Source organism: Salmo salar, chromosome ssa17, assembly GCF_905237065.1.
Source record: "Salmo salar chromosome ssa17, Ssal_v3.1, whole genome shotgun sequence".
Classification (NCBI taxonomy): domain Eukaryota; kingdom Metazoa; phylum Chordata; class Actinopteri; order Salmoniformes; family Salmonidae; genus Salmo; species Salmo salar.
In genome coordinates this window covers 72,369,422-72,390,064 of record NC_059458.1, presented here as the reverse complement: position 1 = coordinate 72,390,064, position 20,643 = coordinate 72,369,422, and the positions used below count along the sequence as shown (strand labels likewise).

The 20,643-nt window shown below is 42.2% G+C and overlaps 2 protein-coding genes across 6 annotated transcripts in view; both read left to right on the top strand.

Annotated features, from left to right (window-relative positions):
* The first annotated feature begins 3,846 nt into the window (after positions 1-3,846).
* On the top strand, positions 3,847-14,158 carry LOC106609763 (nuclear-interacting partner of ALK). 3 transcript variants are annotated; one of them, XM_045700080.1, is made up of 11 exons: positions 3,876-4,028; positions 5,625-5,758; positions 8,312-8,414; positions 8,673-8,823; positions 8,988-9,071; positions 9,271-9,398; positions 9,643-9,791; positions 11,511-11,778; positions 11,975-12,220; positions 12,566-12,781; positions 13,103-14,158. In XM_045700080.1, exons 4-11 carry the CDS (start codon positions 8,754-8,756, stop codon positions 13,172-13,174), a joined length of 1,233 nt encoding a protein of 410 aa, XP_045556036.1. In that variant the 5' UTR covers positions 3,876-4,028; positions 5,625-5,758; positions 8,312-8,414; positions 8,673-8,753; the 3' UTR covers positions 13,175-14,158. The 3 variants fall into 3 exon arrangements, with proteins under 3 accessions (XP_045556034.1, XP_045556035.1, XP_045556036.1); XM_045700078.1 differs by lacking the exon at positions 5,625-5,758 and having other exon boundaries at positions 3,847-4,028; XM_045700079.1 differs by lacking the exon at positions 5,625-5,758 and having other exon boundaries at positions 3,848-4,028; positions 11,975-12,190.
* A 3,717-nt stretch (positions 14,159-17,875) lies between these two features.
* The window catches only part of LOC123723784 (ubiquitin-conjugating enzyme E2 H), a 33,612-nt gene continuing 30,844 nt past the window's right edge, over positions 17,876-20,643 (top strand). For all 3 annotated transcript variants that reach the window (XM_045700077.1, XM_045700074.1, XM_045700073.1), the window contains exon 1: positions 17,876-18,132. In XM_045700077.1, coding sequence (XP_045556033.1) covers positions 18,080-18,132 — 53 coding nt within the window. In that variant the 5' untranslated portion in view covers positions 17,876-18,079. The remainder of the gene's footprint in view (positions 18,133-20,643) is intronic.

The window sequence follows — 20,643 nt, the reverse complement described above, 5'->3', positions numbered from 1 at the left end:
TAGAGGGAGAGGAGATGCTGTGTACAGTTCAATGCTATCTCTTCAGACAACAACACTTTCCCTCACTTTCCCTCCTTTTAACACTCTGTGATAATTATCGTTCAATTTTAAGCTATCAAAGGAGGTTCTATTCTTCTATTAAAGTAAGTGAAATCAACACATTAAACCAAACACTTCATACCTTCAAACCCTTCACTCTGGATCTGTAGACTCAGATTGTTTCCAAGCTCTTACCACAATTGGGTTGCATTGACCTGTTCTGTACGAACTTCCTGTGACATGAACTAGTCAAAATATAAAACCTGTTTTTTAGAAAATCTGCTAGGGCCTTCAAAAAGTTGGTGCTGACTTATCAGCTCAGTATTCGGTACTAAAACATTTCCTTGGATCTACTCCAATTCTGGACACTGTTCCACGTCATGGAAACAGATGATTGTTTTAGATGACATTACCTTCTTACTTAAATCACTGGTATATTCAAACTATCGAATTGAGTAATAATAATAGAATATTGTCAAAAACGTATCTTATTCAATTATTCATACCTCTGTCCCAAATTTTCCCACTGTGTCCCTTACAGCCTGTTTTCAGTGAGTACCGTTCACTATCTATTGATCCACAGGAAGCTTATCTTAAAAAAAAAACACCAGATGGCAGCCTCTAATATTATATTAGTCCCAAGGCTCAATCCCTCTGTTCGTCATGTGACCTTGTATTGAAACATTTACTCCTTCAAATTACTAAGACATTGCCTTATTAGAGTGCTATCTGAAAGCCGCTAATATTACCATTCACTTTGTTACTTTCACTAGTCTTCATATCTGTTTCCTTCAACTAGGACCCTTCCCTTCTTCCCAATAGGAAAGACCCTCTCAATCACTACTGCTAATGCACACGGATCACTATCAAACTGTGTTCTGCTTTCACCGCCACTGTAAGGTTTAAAAACAAACAAAACAAACATGATAACTTTTTCCTTATTGGAAGGCATTGTTTGCATTTAAGTCTACTCTTGATATTTATTACCAATTTCTGTTGGATATTCACTTTCTGCTTCACACTCATTAAATGTCTATTATTTTGAGATTCATATGTAATGCGCCAAAATTATAAAATACATCGGCCAATTCAGAAGGGGAGCAATAAACTTCGGAGAGAGCTTCCTTTTTAAAGTAGCTATCTAGACTAGAGTTTCTTTCTGGGATCAACAGTCCACTGTCATTGGAATATTCTGTCCATAAGGTTTCTGGCACCTGAGACAAAATAGACTGGGAGGCAGTGTCAGACCCCCACTCCTCCTGGGAGTGCCCTCTCCTCAATTTGCCTGCTTACTCATTGGTTTAATATCTCATCTTTTGGGATATCAACGAATTAGTTTAGTTAAAAGTGGAGGTAGTAGCACCCGTATCCACAAACATAGAAAAACCCTGGAATGAGTAGGTGTGTCCAAACCTTTTACTGGTACTGTATCTTTGGAGAGGGCATAACAGGTTTAGGCAAAGCTTTAATTGCCTCTCATCTATCTTTGGAGAGGGAGCGACCCTCAGAAGTAATGTCATGACTCATGACCAAATATCTATCTTTGGAGAGGGCGCGACCCTCTCCAAAGACAGTGTCTTGAGAAACGCCCTAACTTCCCACAGTTGTAGCAGCTCCAGTCTCTCCCTCCGTCAGCAGGAGCCCCTCGTCCAGGACAGTGTCTTGAGAAATGTCCTAACTTCCCACAGTTGTAGCAGCTCCAGTCTCTCCCTCCGTCAGCTCCTAATCTAACGGCTCCTCCGCCTGGAACAGGCCCAACCTCAAGTGGGTTATGAGGGGATGGGAGACCACCATCTCCGTCTGCTGGTGGAGGATTTGGTAGTGGCGGATACAAGGGGGGGCCCCATGAAATGGTTGCACTCGGAGAAAGGCCAGCCAGGCCTCTTCTCCTTCTTTCTCTTCAAGTTGGCCTCTCACAGAAATCTCCATCTGTACACCTGGTCCAGTCTTATGTTTGGTTCCAATCAAATGAAATCAAACTTTATTTGTCACGTGTGCCGAATACAGCAGGTCAGTACCCCCCTAACAAATGTTTTATCCATTACACTACACGGCCCTTTTGGTTCCCAGCATGGATCCTCCATCCTACTCTTACTATTTCCCTTTCCCATATTAAATCCTTTGTTGAACTCTTTAGAAAAAACATCCAGTTTATCACGTCATCCCACACTCACAGAACTCTCACACCGGGGCTAAGCCCCTGTTCAGTTAATTAGTCAATCACACAATACTCACATCCACATTCACTCAGTACTATTCCCAAACACATTCAGTAATCTCCCTTATTACTCCTTATGCATCTTCAACGATTATCTTGTTGTTACTTCCTATGTATACATATGTATCTTCAAAGGTTCTCTTGCCGCTACTTCCAATACATATAAAATAGCACCTCGTGCTCAATAACACCTTGTGCTATTATCATTGATTCTCAGACCACGTAGACACTTCTCATAAATGCCTAAAGACAATTGTCAGTGGGGCTTTTCCTTCCCTCACTCTAGCCTTCTCCTAAGACTAGTTATAGCGTTCTCTTAAGACTTTCGGACTCCCGAGTGGCAAACCGGTCTAAGGCACTGCATCTCAGTACTAGAGGCGTCACCACAGATCCTGGTTTGATTCCAGGCTGTATCACAACCGGCCGTGATTGGGAGTCCCATAGGGCGGTGCACAATTGGCCCAGTCTCGTCCGGGTTAAGGTTTGGCTGGGGCAGGCTGTCATTGTAAATAAGAATTTGTTCTTAACTGACTTGCCTATTTAAATAAAGGTTAAACATTAAAAAATAAAGACTATGGTACCTTTCTTCATTTTTATGTTTAGTTTTATTGGTTTTATTGTTGTACATTTTTTTCTTCTACACATTCATTTAAATTGACTTAATGAAATCAGTTGAGTTGTCCTTCTAGGTTTCGTAGATGTTGTGTTTCCTCCCAGATGCGTCCAACAGTTGAGGTCTGTTACGGGTGGGTCCTCACCCTCTTTTAGTGAGACGGGAATTTCCCTTTACGCCTTCTCAAGAATGTGCCACCGGTGTTCCCTCTCAGACCTTCACTGAAGGATCACGTCGAGAAGATCAAACATCCTGTTCATTACACCAGGATTGTTGTGGAAATTCACCACTAAGGACTCAAACTCAATGTAAATGAATCAATCTTTATTATAATGGCCAGAGAGGTTCACAAACTCAATCCAAGCTTGATTTCAGTCCTCTTATACTGCTACACAAACAAGTCATATAAGCATGATTTACATTATTCATTATTTATCTTTAATGTTGTTTGCTGCATGTGACTGACTGACACCTCATGAGGCTTCTTCTCTCAAAGCTGGAACCTTGAAACTGAGATACTGATTTTGGTTCCCAAACAATGTTCTGGGCGTACTGCCAATTGGTCTGAAGAGGAGGTCACAGTCACCTGGAGGGATGTGTACAATTCATTGCTATCTCTTCAGACAACAACATTTTCCCTCAAGTCCAATATCTTGAAAACTTGAAAACATTTTGGAACTGTATCAACAGTGGACTAGTGAAAAAAAATACTGAAAGATACATTTTGGAGTGGATTCTCCCTTCAAGAATTTCATAATTTAACCACCAAGGCAAAGGATTTCACAAGGAAATAGTTAAAAAATATATTTGGTAAATAGCACTGTCACAGTATAACGATTACAGTGTATGGACTTTGACAGTAGCCTACAGCAAAGGTACATTTAGAAGAATATAATAGATTTTATATGGACTTGTAAACATTGGCCACTTGAGTTGAAATCTAAGCAGGGCATTATCCCAAGCGGAACAGATAGCGTTCCTCTTTCAGGGGGGAAGATTTAGCGTCTAGCACCGACCGATTATGGCGGCCCTTGGCAGTCGTGGAAATCGTCTTGATAATTCTCCTAACAGACAATTAAAATCTGTTTTAGCATCTCCAGAGAAAGTCCGTGAACTTCTCAACGCAGGTGTATTGTCGGATGAAAACAGATCAAATGGGTAAGTTTTTGGAGAATTAACGAATGCAATTTTTTAGGGACCTAACGTTAACTAGTTAGCTAGTTTGCTAGCTAGCTTACTGTGGCTGGCTCGCCATCTAGCTAACTAGGTGCCCAGTTACGGATCTAGTTTCCACATGTAGCATTACATTAGCAAGCAAGTTGCACACTTTATCGAGACAGGTTTTTTTTTTTTTCTTGATGCCTTTCTTACTCGACAGTTAATTTGTGTTTGTCTGTTTTGTTATTTACAATAGTGTCTAGCCATTATAGCTGGCTATGTTACGTAAACGGTCAATCATATAGCAATGTAAATAATAATCACAAATGATCAAGACATTTAATTGCAGCATTGTTTTCATAGTAGCTGCTGCATGCACCACTGTAGTAGTAACATGCAATGTCTTCGAGTGTGAACTTGGTTATGTTTTTGTACATTTTTTACCATGTTTGATTGCTCACATGGGTCCACATGTGTGTACATAAATTAGGGTTTGTAACTATCAAATTACTAGAGTGGCTATGTCATAACCCTCGAAGTACCAGCATCAGGTAAAAATGGCATCCATATTGGTCAGGGAGAAATCCAAACCAGTGTAATTGGAATGAACGGCAGTAGAGGCATAGTCCTAATTTTACTTAAGCAGGAAAATATAAGTACGGTATGTGTTATATCAGAAATTGTGTAATTGTTCTCAACCTAAAATATTGTCACATCATTTAAATAGTTTTTACAGGTTTTAAACCAATGTTCTTTATAAATATCCTCTAAAATATAGGTAAACAGACCATCATAAATATCTAAATGTTTGTTTTCTTGGAAAGATGTGAGTGCTATTATATGATACAATATCAGTACTTGTTGCATTTACAACCTGTCTAAGTCTTATCATGAACTGATTCCAGCCAGTGTCTGGCTGTGGATTGACTGGGTTGTTTGAATGGAAGGTTGGCAGTATATTAAAACAATTAATGGTATCATACCTCTAAAACGATCTGGCTAGCTAGCTAACAAACGCACAGTGCAGATAAATGCATTATGAAAGGGATGATCAACAAGGGGCTATATGTTCTATTGAAGATAATAAAGGATGTGGAAGGTGTGTTTAACGATGTGCTAGCGGAGTGGCGTTATTTTCCAGAGAACGCATACAGCCCCGAGTTGATTATCCCTTTTAAACCATGGCTATAATTTAACTCATTTGCCACTAGAAATGTGTTAAACTTCCACTGAAGTAGCTAGCAAGTTTACTAGATAGCTGCACTAGTTGCCGTGGTAACCAATGTGAGAGAAATGAAGTATTTACCTGATTTGTTTAATATTAATAGTTAACAACTATATGCTTAACAAATAGTGAGGGATATTCATGACTACTAATGCTGTGCTTCTGTAAAGGGTTGGCTCCTCTCTTACACATTCACTCCCCTCAGCTGGTCTAGGCCTCTAGTCAAGGACTTTCTTGGTGACTACAGGATAGAGAGAACTTGAGGGACAGAATAACCTGTTAGCTTTGCTTCTGAGTAACTTGGTCGCACAGCTTTAGACAAAAGTGACCACAGTTCTTGAGTCTATCCTTTTCTTTTACTATCTTCCAAGGGCACAGCTGTGTGGAGATATGAAGAGAACAGAGGCTAGCTTGAACTGAAAGGAGAAACGGAACTGCTGTTATCACTTGTTTGTGCGCTATGATCTCACACAACCAATACACATAGGCACAAGAAGATAACAAGGTAGCTTATGATGCCCCGGGCTGCTGGGGATGGGTGGAACCAACCAAGGACTAAGCAGTTTTTGGGTTTCTATATAAACCCCTTGCGTTTCTGTATTATTCGGGCTCTCAACGATCACTTCTGGGTGGTCGTTGACAAGTTCCATTATTGCAAAAATGTGTCGATATTAAAGTATAATTGTTTGAAGAAATAACAAAGTCTCTCCTTATTGGTTAGAATTTCCACGACACCAAACAAACAGACTTGCTAGTTTAGCTAACCAAACCATCAGTCCTGGCTTGCTATTATGAAAATCAAATTCAACAATACCAATACTGTTTTCAATTTGACTTTTGCTTTCAAAAGCAGCTCAAACAAAACATGTAAACATGAACTATGGCCATTGAATTCTACCATACAAATATACTGTGCATTATAGGGAAATAATGCACGCTCTGGAATGCCCTTCAAGCCAATCAGAAACAAGTTTAACGATGCCATAATTAAGCAATAAGGCCCGAGGGGGTATGGTAAACTCAGCAAAAAAAGGAACGTCCTCTCACTGTCAACTGAGTTTATTTTCAGCAAACTTAACATGTGTAAATATTTGTATGAACATAACAAGATTCAACAACAGACAAACTGGACAAGTACCACAGACATGTGACTAACAGAAATGGAATGTGTCCCTGAACAAAGGGGGGTCAAAGTCAAAAGTAATAGTCAGTATCTGGTGTGGCCACCAGCTGCATTAAGTACTGCAGTGCATCTCCTCCTTATGGACTGCAGCAGATTTTCCAGTTCTTGCTGTGAGATGTTACCCCACTCTTCCACCAAGGCACCTGCAAGTGCCCAGACATTTCTGGGGGGAATGGCCCTAGCCCTCACCCTCCGATCCAACAGGTCCCAGATGTGCTCAATTGGATTAAGATCCGGGCTCTTCGCTGGCCATGGCAGAACACTGACATTCCTGTCTTGCAGGAAATCACACACAGAACGAGCAGTATGGCTGGTGGCATTGTGATGCTGGAGGGTCATGTCAGGATGAGCCTGCAGGAAGGGTACCACATGAGGGAGGAGGAGGATGTCTTCCCTGTAATGCACAGCGTTGAGATTGCCTGCAATGACAACAAGCTCAGTCCGATGATGCTGTGACACACCGCCCCAGACCATGACGGACCCTCCACCTCCAAATCGATCCCTCTCCAGAGTACAGGCCTCAGTGTAACGCTCATTCCTTCGACGATAAACGCGAATCCGACCATCACCCCTGGTGAGACAAAAATGCGGCTCGTCAGTGAAGAGCACTTTTTTCCAGTCCTGTCTGGTCCAGCGACGGTGGGTTTGTGCCCATAGGCGACGTTGTTGCCGGTGATGTCTGGTGAGGACCTGCCTTACAACAGGCCTACAAGCCCTCAGTCCAGCCTCTCTCAGCCTATTGCGGACAGTCTGAGCATTGATGGAGGGATTGTGCGTTCCTGATGTAACTCGGGCAGTTGTTGTTGCCATCCTGTACCTGTCCCGCAGGTGTGATGTTCGGATGTACCGATACTGTGCAGGTGTTGTTACACGTGGTCTGCCACTGCGAGGATGATCAGCTGTCCGTCCTGTCTCCCTGTAGCACTGTCTTAGGCATCTCACAGTACGGACATTGCAATGTATTTCCCTGGCCACATCTGCAGTCTTCATGCCTCCTTGCAGCATGCCTAAGGCACGTTCACGCAGATGATCAGGGACCCTGGGCATCTTTCTTTTGGTGTTTTTCAGAGTCAGTAGAAAGGCCTCTTTTGTGTCCTAAGTTTTCATAACTGTGACCTTAATTGCCTACCGTCTGTAAGCTGTTAGTGTCTTAACGACCGTTCCACAGGTGCATGTTCATTAATTGTTTAGGGTTCATTGAACAAGCATGGGAAACAGTGTTTAAACCTTTTACAATGAAGATCTGTGAAGTTATTTGGATATTTATGAATTATCTTTGAAAGACGGGTTCCTGAAAAGGGGACATTTCTTTTTTTGCTGCGTTTATATGGCCAATATACCACGGCTAAGGGCTGTTCTTACGTACGACGACACGTGGAGTGCTTGGACACAGGTCTTATATATGGCCAATATACCATGGCTCACAACCCCCTCAGGTGCCTTATTGCTATTGATGAACTGTTTACCAACATAATTAGAGCAGTGAAAATAAATGTTTTGTCATTCCCATGGTATACGGTGTGATAGGTGTGATATACCATGGCTTTCAGCCAATCAGCATTCAGGGCTCGAACCACCCAGTTTATAATTTACGCTATGTTATGACAGCACTGGCAAACCATGGTTGACCAACTCCCTGACCAAAATGGCTGACCTTTATCCATCATAAGAAGGTTCATTCTAGTATTCTAATTTATGGTTGTTACACTGTGTACATGAGATGTTGCTGACTTGTGAGCGTGCGCGACACAGAATATCATACATAACATTTTTAAAGTACCCTATACGAATTGTTGTATTTGATGAATGTTTGTTTAGCCCTATAGCTAATGCAAATTCCTTCTGTGAAATGTTTTTTCTTCTTGTGAATTTCAGTGTTCAGGGAGAGCTGGATAAGGTGGCACCAAACGGCAACCGTCAAGTTCCTTGTGAAGCGTCTAACAAAGAAGCCTTTTTCACAAGAGTGGAGTCCTACTCTATATCCTTTCTGCATCCAAGCCACGACATGACATGTTATACTGCCAAAGTGTTGTGTGAATAACCTTTTGAGTAGTACTGTAGTTGTACAGCACACCCTTTGCGTTGCTTTTTACACACTAATAACATTGCCTACATTCCCCTTTTCACATTTTTCATCAAGACAATAACTTTTCACATTTATTTAATCATAATGCTCATTTTGATAATTTCTAGTGTGCTGTGTAAACGTTGTAAAACGTTTCCTTAGCGGGAGCACTGTCTGAGATGGGCAGGAAAGCCCCGCACTCTCTCCCCCCTGAAGTGTGCCAGCTATGGCTGGATCAACGTGGGATGTGACATGTTGAAATGTTCAAGTTGCCAGGCTTTCCTCTGTGCATCACTACAGCCAACCTTGGACTTCCAGAAATGTGAGCAGAGCAACCGGTTTGACACGTCTGCTGAACTTCCAACCATTATTGCAAAAGCCTTTGTTTTTTTATTGTTAGAAACACAGAATGTTGTCATTAATTTTGTGCCTAAATACATTTAGCGGTTGGAATAATGTTTGCCCCTACTTCTTTCCTCTCCATAGATGATTCCCGGATAGCAGAGATAACTAGACAACTACAGACACAGCATGAGAAGTTTTGTCCATGGCCAGACTTTCCATGCCCAGGTAATGCAAAACTTTAATCCTCTCGTTGAATGGAGGTGGGTACATGTGTCTGTGTTCATTAGGCAACAAAAGGAAGGAATTGTATGGATGTACTGAAACAGGGAGGGACTACCTGGACTTGTCCAATAAGAAACAGTCATTTTTTATTTCTGTTGTGTGCCTTACTGCACATGACCGTGATGTTGTATTGCCGTTTTAGACCGGTTCTGGCTTGTCCCGGCGAACGAGCCATCAGTGCTGCTCAGTGCTTTCCTGGAGCGCTTTCACACCACCTGTCTCCTGGAGCAGCAGCTACCTGCCATGAAGCCAGAACAGCTTAAAACCATGGTGAGGGAGGCGAGCCATGTTCCTACACAACAATGAATCACCTATAGAAAGACGGGCTCTGTCCAGATACTAGCCTCTTCTGCTAGCCCCTTCTGCTAGCCCCTTCCCCTTATGGAGGTCTGTCTATGAACCCTTGGTTTGGGAATGCAGTTGAGCTTTTTCCCCACATGGCTTCTTGCACTACGATCCATTATCCTTTGCACAAAGAGAATCCCTCCCATCTCACCACTTTGTTTCCCTGCAGTCTTTGACGGAGGATGTGATTGGCGTTCTACTGCAGTTGATTGAGGATGAACAGAAGAAGCAGGGCAGGTCCCCTCTGAAGTCCACCTCTGAGGTCCTGGCTGTTCAGGTGGCTGCCTGCATCGTGGCCCTCTGTGGCTGGACTGGAAGGTTAGATATGAGAACAAGTCTCCCAATCTCCTTTTTATTGACAAAAAAATGTAGAGGCAAAACATTGTAACATTAGAAAAATACCAGGTCACTCTTACCAGATCGTGGCACTTAACCTCTTGGGGCTAGGTGGGACGCTAGCGTGCCACCCGTGGTGCACTCCATCAACAGCAGGTGCATTTCAAGAGCGGCAAATTTGAATCCAAATAAATGTCAAAATTCAAATTTTTCAAAAATACAACTATGTTACACCATTTGAAAGATAAACATCTCCTTAATCTAACCACGTTTTACGATTTCAAAAAGGTTTTACGGCGAAAGCATAAATTTAGAGTATGTTAGGACAGTACATTTACAAGAGTTGTGTGTAATGTTTTGTCAAGTCAAAGACAGGGTCACCAAAACCATAAAACCAGCTAAAATGATACACTAACCTTTTACAATCTCCATCAGATGACACTCCTAGGACATTATGTTAGACAATGCATGCATTTTTAGTTCTATCAAGTTGATATTTATATCCAAAAACAGCGTTTTACTATGGCATTGATGTTGAGGAAATCGTTTCCCTCCAATAACCGGCAGTCAAGTCAGCGTCACAAATTAAATAATTAAAATTAGAAAACATTGGTAAAATATTATATTGTCATTTAAAGAATTATAGATTTACATCTTTTGAACGCAATCAACTTGCCAGAGGTTATTTTTAAATTACTGGGAAATCACACTTTGCAATAATCTGAGCACTGTGCCCAGAAAAATACGCGTTGCGATACAGACTAGACGTCATGTTGGGGAGATCGAAAATACTATGTAAATAATCCATTACCTTTGATTCTCTTCATCAGATGTCACTTCCAGGTATCACAGGTCCATAACGAATGTCGTTTTGTTCAAAAAAGCTCATCATTTATGTCCAAAAATCTCCGTCTCGTTAGCACATGATGTAAGCCAGCCGGACTTCTCGTCATGAACGAGGGGAAAAAATATATTTCCGTTCGTTCAAACATGTCAAACGTTGCATAGCATAAATCATTAGGGCCTTTTTTAACCAGAACATGAATAATATTCAAGGTGGACGAATGCATAGTCTTTTATAACGTATTGGAACGAGGGTACCCAACATGAAGTAGCGCGCCAGGTGTCTAATGGGACATCACCGTTCCATGGCTCTTGTTCGGTCAGATCTCCCTCCAGAAGACTCAAAACACTTTGTAAAGGCTGGTGACATCTAGTGGAAGCAATAGGAAGTGCCAAAATATTCCTAAACCCCTGTGTTTTTCAATGGGATAGGTTTAAAGTCAATACAACACATCAGGTATCCACTTCCTGTCAGAAAATGTCTCAGGGTTTTGCCTGCCAAATGAGTTCTGTTATACTCACAGACACCATTCAAACAGTTTTGGAAACTTTAGAGTGTTTTCTATCCATATATAATAAGTATATGCATATTCTAGTTACTGGGTAGGATTAGTAACCAGATTAAATCGGGTACATTTTTTTTATCCAGACGTGCAAATGCTGCCCCCTAGACCCAACAGGTTAAAAGCCTTTATTGAATTGGCATCTCCATGTAGAAAGTTAAAAACATTTGCTTGTCTTAACTTTTAATTTTGGAAAGCAAAAAGCAGCTTAGCATATTAACTCATTTTTTCCCCCTTTGTATTCATGTTCTATTAATAGGTTTGTTTCCACTTTCTCCCCTTGCTGTTTTTGCAGCCCAGCTCTGCAGGCCATGAGCCTACCCCTCCTCACCTGCTCCTTCTGCATGCGCAAAGTGGGTCTGTGGAACTTCCACCAGATGGAGGGAACAGGAAAAGAGGTAGAGGGAGACGTCCCAAAGTCCCCCACCACCCCGACGTCATCTACACCCCTGCCTGCACCCGAGGCTCAGGGGGACAGGAAGACCCCCACCTCGCCCTCACCTTCTCCTACTCCCTACCGCAGGGGGCTGCGGAGCCAGGACAAGACCAGAGGCTCAGAGCAGGTAGGTTTCAGGCAAGGCAGGCCACTTGAACTGGACGAATAGGTTAAGGTGGCACTTGGATGAGTTGGAAGTTCTAGCAAACCCGTTTTCCCAGTTTCTCGGTTCTTTGTAGCTTTCAGAATGTTGTAACATGGGCTCTCATACCTCTAGTCATGGATCTGTTTGTTAAAGTTCTCTGTTGATTGTGTCTTGGCAGCCTGTGGGCAGTCTGTCCCCCATGGTGGTCCGCACCCGCAGCAGGGACTCTCCCAGCCCCAGCGAGGAGCAGCCCGGCCCTCAGCCCAGGGGGAAGAGGCCCATGACCGGGGGCCGAGGCCAGGGGGAGGGGACAGGGAGCGAGGGGACTGCTTCGGGGGGCTCCAGCCCCCAACGCAACCCCAAACGCATGTGCCTCTCCTCAGCCAGTAGCCCTGTAAGCCTTTACTCTCCGTGTTCACACCAGGTGTGTCGGGATTGTCCAGACCTGGGATGTGTGTGTGTGTGTGTGTGTGTGTGTGTGTGTGTGTGTGTGTGTGTGTGTGTGTGTGTGTGTGTGTGTGTGTGTGTGTGTGTGTGTTGTACTCTGTAGCAGATATAATACAGACAAATCCATCATCTATTTTAACACCGCCCTTACCTATAAATGTCTGCCTTGTTCTAACTGATCTTGGCCACTGGGTGCATGTGGGAGGGGAATGCACTTCAAGGTGAAGTTAAACTACTAAACTGACCCATGACCAGCATCTATCTTCACCCTAATCCGGTGCGTGCCACAACCTATTGACTTTCTCCATTCTCTTGTTTTCAGGAGGGCCCCCTGCATAGGAGTGTGTTTGACCCACTAGCCCAGCACAGAGACTGGTGCCCCTGGGTGAATGTAGGCAAGGAGAACACCCAGCCCACTGGTGGTGTACCCCTGCTGGGCCAAGAGGGAGAGCACCAGCAGGGCTGGAGGGCCGCGCTCACTCTCCTCCTCCCCATGAAGAAGTGCTTCAGCCCAAACAAGGCAGCCAGTCCCCTACAGGTGAGAATCAGAACTTGGATGTGGTAAAATGGTGGTCCTGTGTCTCACTTGGTTGAGCATGGCTCTAACAATTCCAGCATTGTGGGTTTGATTCCTGCTGGGACCACCCATATGAAAATGTATGCTCTGAATGATGTAAGTCACTCTGGATAAAAGCGTCTGCAAAAACGGCATACTATTATGACAATATGAAGGGTTGACATGGCTATGTTCTACAATGGAGCAATGTATATTACATTGTTACAGTTTCAGCATTTGGTCATAACTCTGCTATATGAGCAAGCTTTCATTTCTAACACTTCTGTTCCCTCTTTCCTCCAGGGTCCACATGACAAGTCTAAAAGAGTGTTTGCTATATTCCGTCAGTGGCAGGTATCTTCCCCATCTCAGTAAGGTCTTCCTCTCCACCCCAGAGACAGGATCATCGTGACATTCTCCATTCATATTCTTCCCTGTGGTATGCTGTACTGTACTAGTTTCACTGACAGTGGTTTCATATCTGTGTATTTCTCCCATCCGTTAAGTCTGGTTTACAATCATGGGGGGGGAATGGGGTTTGTATGAATTGAAGTACCGATGAGGATGGTTTTGCCAATGAACTTTGGAATGTTGCCCGGCTGCATGGTTCGAAAGCGATGAGTTCTTCACGGACATTGCCCAGCAAGGAAATTCTGTTCTGAATGCATTTTTTTTTTTAAGTGGGTTGACTTTACACTAAACTTAGAACCACAGAATGCAACGGCACACGGACACTGCCTGGTCTCAGACCAGCGCCTTGCCTCGTTTGTTTTACCTCCTATGAAGACCGCATGTGCTCTTGTCCTGTCGTGTGTCTATGGAATATATGAGGGACAAGGACTCTGAAATCTACCCCATGAGAAAGAGCCATCTGGCTTACACTGGAAAAAAAGTCATGTATTATCTTCAAAGGGTATACTCTGTCATGTAGAAGTGTAAACATTTATTTACATTTTTACCCTAAAAGCTGTGAGGAAGTCATTTTTTTTCAGTGCTGTTTTTTCCAGAGAGTATAAAGACGTAGATATAGGATTTCTAAACTTTACGCATACTAAATTTTGTTGCAAAGCAATTTTGTTACACAAATATTTTTAGAAACTTTGAAAAAGCTTTTTGGTTTTGTTTGTTTGCAAGTCTAAAGTGCTAAAGGGAGGGAGCAGGGGAAATCTTTTAATTGTAGATGTTAAACCAGGTAGAACAAATCATTTGCCATAGAAATCAGAGGATGTTTGGGGATAACATTGATTTAGTCTTTCATTCCATTTGCCTTTGTGGTTTTCTTAGCCAATGCAGTCCCTTCTACTGTGCATGTGCTTTTACTCTCCTAAGAGGATTTAATAAAATGTTCCTCTTTCTGCATGTTTATTTTTACTCTGCATTTTATTTTCATGTGTTCCCACGGCATATCCAATTTGTTTTGGAAGGATAAACTAATGACAAATTCAAATGCAGCTTCAAAAGGGAACATGTCGATGGCACTGTTCCAATAAATGTGGTCTTAATAAGTAGTTTGGAGGACAAAGCTTGGATCTGAGCCTGTATCTGCATAGCATCTGAGTGCTGATCTAGGATCTGCCCGTATAATCTTGTCAATTATGATCTAAAAAGCTCAACTCATCCTAGACCAGCACTCCTTCTCTGATGTGCTTTGTGGATACAGGCCCTGGTTTTGAGTGGCCCTTAGTCTTCTCACAGCAGCGTCTATGACCTACACAATAGCCCTAACTCTTCCTGGGCTGTCCTGTGGTTCCACACTGAGGTACTCATGGTCAGCCCATTATCCATAACAGTGGCAGTGAAGAGTTGCATTTCAGGTTCCTCCTTGGTGGCCATTTTGTCTGCTCTCATTTAAAACCAGAGAACATGTGCAGTGTTTTCCTTAACATCTTAGAATCAGCCAAGCTTAGTACTAGTAATGCTACTCAGGTTGAGGCATAATAGGTAGCCTATTAGTCTGACTTATATAACCAAACGTAATATATTAGAAAAAGAGAAAGCAGTTAGAGAAGAAAACATGGCTGTTATGAGAGCAGCAGCTAACTGTGAGCTTGTCCTTGATACATCATTGTGTTTATAACCTTGGTCTTGCTCAGAAATAACTCCCTTGGTTAGGTCCCATCTGTATCCTATGTTGTTGCACAAGTTTCAAGCTATACTCTACTGTTTCTGTTTCTAAGAGGCAATTCAACTGAGAAAGCTGGTAGAAATCCTTAACATGTATTATATTAAGGGATCCTGGAAAGATACTAAGTGTGCAGCTAAAACAAACCTGTCAGCGACGCTGTTTTGTGGCCTGGCTTCCCCTTCTAGTGTTGCTTTGGGGGAGAGGCCATAGAAATAGAATGATCCCATCAAGGAATGTTGACTTGAATGGGGATGTCCTTTCTGGTCATTTTATTTAGAAGAGAGAGGCTGTGTCCAAAGGACTGTCAATGTTAGCTATCTGGGGTCTGCCTTGCCAGTTTCCACCCAACATCTGTGCATTCACTGCTGGGGGAGAGAAGGAGTCAAAACAAATATGCCACATGATGGGGGTGAATCTGTCTGAACTGGAAGCAATCCCACAGAGAAGGACGTGTCCATGAAAATAATATATTCCTGAACTCGGAACCAAAATACATAACTTAAGATCTTCAAGTTTTGTTGGATGAGGAATCTGACAAGCATGCCTTTTAGCTTTTTATTGCATCAACGATCAATGCAAGCTTTTATACTCAAACACCCATTTAATTAAGATCACTTAATTGGTCAATTACACACAAGGACTTACTGAAATTTGATTTCCACTTTTAACCCAACCCCTCCGAAAGACATACAGTACCAGGCAAAAGTTTGGACACCTACTCATTCAAGGGTTTTTATTTATTTTTACAATTTTCTACATTGTAGAATAATAGTGAAGACAAACTATGAATTAACACACATAGAATAATGTAGTAACTTAAAGTGTTAAACAAAGGGCCTTGAATTCTAAATAAATCACAGACGGTGTCACCAGCAAGCACCATCACACCACCTACAGTACATGCTTCATAGTGGGAACCACACACGTGGAGATCATCCGTTCACCTACTCTGCGTCTCACAAGAACACGGTGGTTGGAACCAAAAATCTCATATTTGGATTCAAATTTCCACCGGTCTAATGTCAATTGCTCGTGTTTCTTGGCCCAAGCAAGTCTTCTTATTGGTGTCTTTTTAGTGGTTTCTTTGCAGCAATCTGACCATGAAGGACTGATTCTGACACAGTCTCCTCTGAACAGTTGATGTGTCTGTTACTTGAACTCTGTGAAGCATTTATTTTGGCTGCAATCAGAGGTGCAGTTAATTGCCGATTTCTGAGGCTGGTAACTCTAATGAACTTATCCTCTGCAGCGGAAGTAACTCTGGGTCTTCCTGTGGAGGTCCTCATGAGAGCCAGTTTCATAGCGCTTGATGGTTTTTGCAACTGCACTTCAAGAAACTTTCGAAATTCTTGAAATTTTCTGGATTGACTGACCTTCATGTCTTAAAGTAATGTTGGACTGTCATTTCTCTTTGCTTATTTGAGCTGTTCTTGCCATAATATGGACTTGGTCTTTTACCAAATAGGGCTATCTTCTGTATACCACCCCTACCTTGTCACAACACAACTGATTGGCTCAAACGCATTAAGAAGGAAAGAAATTCCACAAATTAACTTTTAACAAGGCACACCTGTTAATTGAAATGCATTCCAGGTGACTACCTCATGAAGCTGGTTGAAAGAATGCCAAGCGTGTGCAAAGCTGTCAAGGCAAAGGGTGGTTACTTTTTTAGAATCTGAAATATAAAACATATTTTGATTAACACTTTTTTTGGTTACTACATGATTTCATATATGTCATAGTTTGGATGTATTCACTATTATTCTACAATGTAGAAAATAGTAAAAAAAATTAAGAAAAACCCTTGAATGAGTAGGTGTGGCCAAACTTTTGACTGGTACTGTACATATACAGGTTTTGGAGAGGGGGCTTGTTGTTGTGGGGGGTTAAGTGCATTGCTCAAGGGCACAACGGATAGGATTTGATGCCAGCAACTCTCTGGTTGCTCCCCCTCACACACACTGACACTGAACTGGAGAAGCACAGTGATTAATGAGGCCCTCTGCTCTATTTTGGTATTTTCTTTTGCCTCTGCAGCGCCTTTGACCTTGCGATTGATGAGTAGGCTCTCTCTCTCTGTGTGTGTGTGTGTGTGTGTGTGTGTGTGTGTGTGTGTGTGTGTGTGTGTGTGTGTGTGTGTGTGTGGCTGGATTGGGGTTGCGGGTGGACTACACGATGTGCAGTTTGCACTGGACTGTGGGGAAAGATAATAATTCAGCCATAGTTGTTCTGAAATGTTTATTGCTTGCCAACATTTTACTCCCTCTATGTTTAATATAACACACATACATTCATTATTAATTTTGGTTGCCTATCCTGACGTGAAATGGAATACTTTGTTCTATAGAAAGTATTTGACTCTGTGTACCACAGAAAGTATTTGAGACTAGCCACAAAATTAAGGAAATTAGAAGGGGGGCACTACCGGTGGTGTGGGGGGGCAATGCCCCTGTGACAACAATTTTAGACCCCCTTGTGGCCCCCCTAAATGTGGAGTATGAAAATTTTTACATAACAAATTTTTGCTATCGTTCTTTTTTTACATCCGTTATTAGACAGTGGCAACGCGGAACATGGTCTTTTGCCTGCTAATGCCTGCAATGCAGTGAAGAAAACGATATGACAACAATGTCTAATGTAACTGGCCCCTCTAACAGTACAACTGGCCCCAGCTTGGCCCCCCCAGTGGAAACGGTCTAGAACCGCCACTGGGGGGGGGGTTCTGGCAGGGGGAGCGAGACAATTGACAGGGAGTGCCATTTCCAATAAAAAAAAATTTTTAAACAAACACTTTATTTTCATATTAAAATCTCAGTCTATAGTCATAATAGCTTAGCTATGTGGCAGCTTGTCCATCAAACAGTTTTACGTTGATAAATCTGTAAAGACTACTAACACAATTGTGCCATTTATGTTGACGTTTTTTTGTCTCCTGTATATGACGCAATCGGCGGAGGGATAGCAGAAGCTTCAGGATAGTGAGAGCTCGGCAGCGAGAGAGAAGGGCTATACTTTGCTGCAGATAGAGTAGGGGACGTGGAAAGATTTCGTTATACGCATTTGCGACGAAAGCAGATGTAAACTTTGGGATATTACAGCTAGACGTTTGAGCTGCCATCACTTTACAACTTGGTGTTCTACAGTGGAATATAAAAATGTCGTCTCCAAGTCCGGGTAAAAGGCGAATGGATACTGACGTGGTGAAACTGTATCCTTTCAGAACATAAACAACAGAAGAATTCTAGCTAGCTGCTAACGTTTTACACTAGTTAGCTAGCGATATTTTCCATCTTGCTACAGATGGCTAGTAATGACAGCTTGAAATGCATAGTTTGTATAATAAATTAATAGTATTGATTATTGCTCACGTTTAATGGCAATAACGTTAACTATGTCTATTAAAATGTGTATTTCTAATGCTAGTTATCGTTACAGTAGATAACTTGGTTTAGGTAGCTAGCTAACGTTACCTTGATGAATTGCATGCCACAGTTAGCTATGATGCCTAGCTAACGTTAGCTAATTAACCAGACAGGGACAGAGACTGATAGAATGTGCTGTTGCCAAGTTTGTTGATAATTACCTGCTAGTTAGCTTGAGCTATCTTGTTTTAAAACCATTTAAAATGTTGGAACAAGGAGTATAACGTTAATTTGTTTGTTTTTCAAACCAGCCAGGTGTATAAACAAAGCTCAGTATTTTTGACGTGGTTACAGTAGCTAACAAGCCCATATAAAAAAATTGTTGGCCAGCTAGCTAGCTATCGTTACACAAACGGACATCCTGTTGTTTTGCTCGAGTTGACCTAGCTAGCTACCTTAACTTACCTAGTGGAAAATGCCATTTCAACTTCACGATTTTTATTAATTGTATATATGAATCGAAATGACGAACATTGATTAAGACTCAAGTCCAAGCCTGCGGTCACTTAGGCTATTAGCTAAAGTACTTTTTATCACATTTTCAGGTTGACTTATCACGCTTGTTTACATAACGCTACGACATGGAAACTGCTTTATTTCGACTATCACGGAGTCTCGACGACAACTTAACGTGAGCCATATCTGAGATTTGGTGCTCATCGAAGTATAGCTAGCTATTTTGTCATTTCCATTAGAAATATTAACAGCTTTGTTGTCAATCACGAAAATACCAATGTGTTTATTGGATTAGCTGTTAAGTATGCTTTGCTAGGTAGGCAGAAATATTGAATTTGTATCTATCATAACATGGCTGCATTGCGGAATAGAATAGTTTGCAGAGAAGGTTATTCTCATATTTCGATAACCACTAAAGAACCATTGGCTAGAGTTACGGCTTAACCATCTAGGTTTGTGGGGCTTCATGGACCTGCGTTGTGCTGTGCGCTGTTTAATTCTTTACTTTTGCATTCAATAACAGCTCGAGAGTTCCCATTTTGTTATCGATCCTTTTCTGCCTTTAATACATATACTAAGAAAAGAACAAAGGCAACAGGACTCCCATTTACAAAACTGTTTTTTTAAGTTAATTTTCTTTATATATGCCAAAGTGCAGTGCAAAGTTATTGAAAAATATTCTAGGCCTATTGAAGTTCCCTGCCAGATTCAGGAGGAGTGGGGGGGAGAACAAGTTTTGTTTTTGTCCCCAGTGTGCCCTGCAGTGGAAGCGAGTTTAATCATTGGGTAGGTCTGTTACTACCCGGAAACCAGTAGAGGGTGGGACTAGGAACAGCTGATTGAGTGACCTCAGTTCTTGTTCAAATATGGGGTAGGAGGAGGGGGTTGGAGAAAACCACAAACAAGACTAAGCCCTTCCTCCGCTGAGAGTCGAAAAAGTTGTTGAACAAAGGCAGTTTTTTTCTTGTTTTGAGTAGGATGAAAATGCTTCTAGTCAATACTTGCTGCTGAACCTTTTGTAGCTCTAGTTAAGCTTTTAGCCTACTTGTGCCTTTTTATTTTATCCTTGTAGTGTGTAGTTGCAGGAGTTGAATGTGAATAGTGGTCACTTCTATCGTTAGGCCTACTTTGCCGTTTTCAAACTAAATAGTTTTGAGTCATGCTGAATTCTGCCTGCCTGCTACTCACTGGCTTATTTATTGTGCCGTCCTCCCTAAGGCATTTGTATAAGTGCTCCTTGCTAGCAACCGCATTTGTTTCAGCTAGTTTTCGGCTCTTGTCTGTAGCCTGCATGAAAGCCATGACAGTGTATTGCGAGCACGCACGAGTGTAGTGCTGTGAAGTGAACCCCCACTGTCCTCTGAAGATCTCTCTGTGACGGGTCAGAGCAGGTTTACTCTTACTGGAAGCCACCTGCACAATCACATACAAGGACCTGTGTGTGGGGCATATGTTCAAGAAATAATGCTATTTGTGTGCATGCATGGCACGCTTGTGCGGACCTCCATCTAAGCTTGAGTTGTCCTTGTTTGTGTATTAGCGGGGTTGGGGTCAGGGAAAGTGAGCAGCTGTTTTGTGTGGAGTGTGTCCCTGCAGTAGGCTGCACAGCACGGTCCTCTCTCTGTGCTCCAGATCACCACAGCCTCCCCCATGTAACCAAAACCCGAAATTAACACCAGCTTTGGAGAGGGACTTCTTATGGGGCTGTCTGACGCTGAGAACGAACCACACGCTTAATTTGCTGCGGCAACAAGAGAGCTTACAAATCTGGAGCAGGCTCAATAGGGACTTCATGTCAGAATGACCTGGCCATGTAGCATAGGGTTTGAAACTCTTCCTAA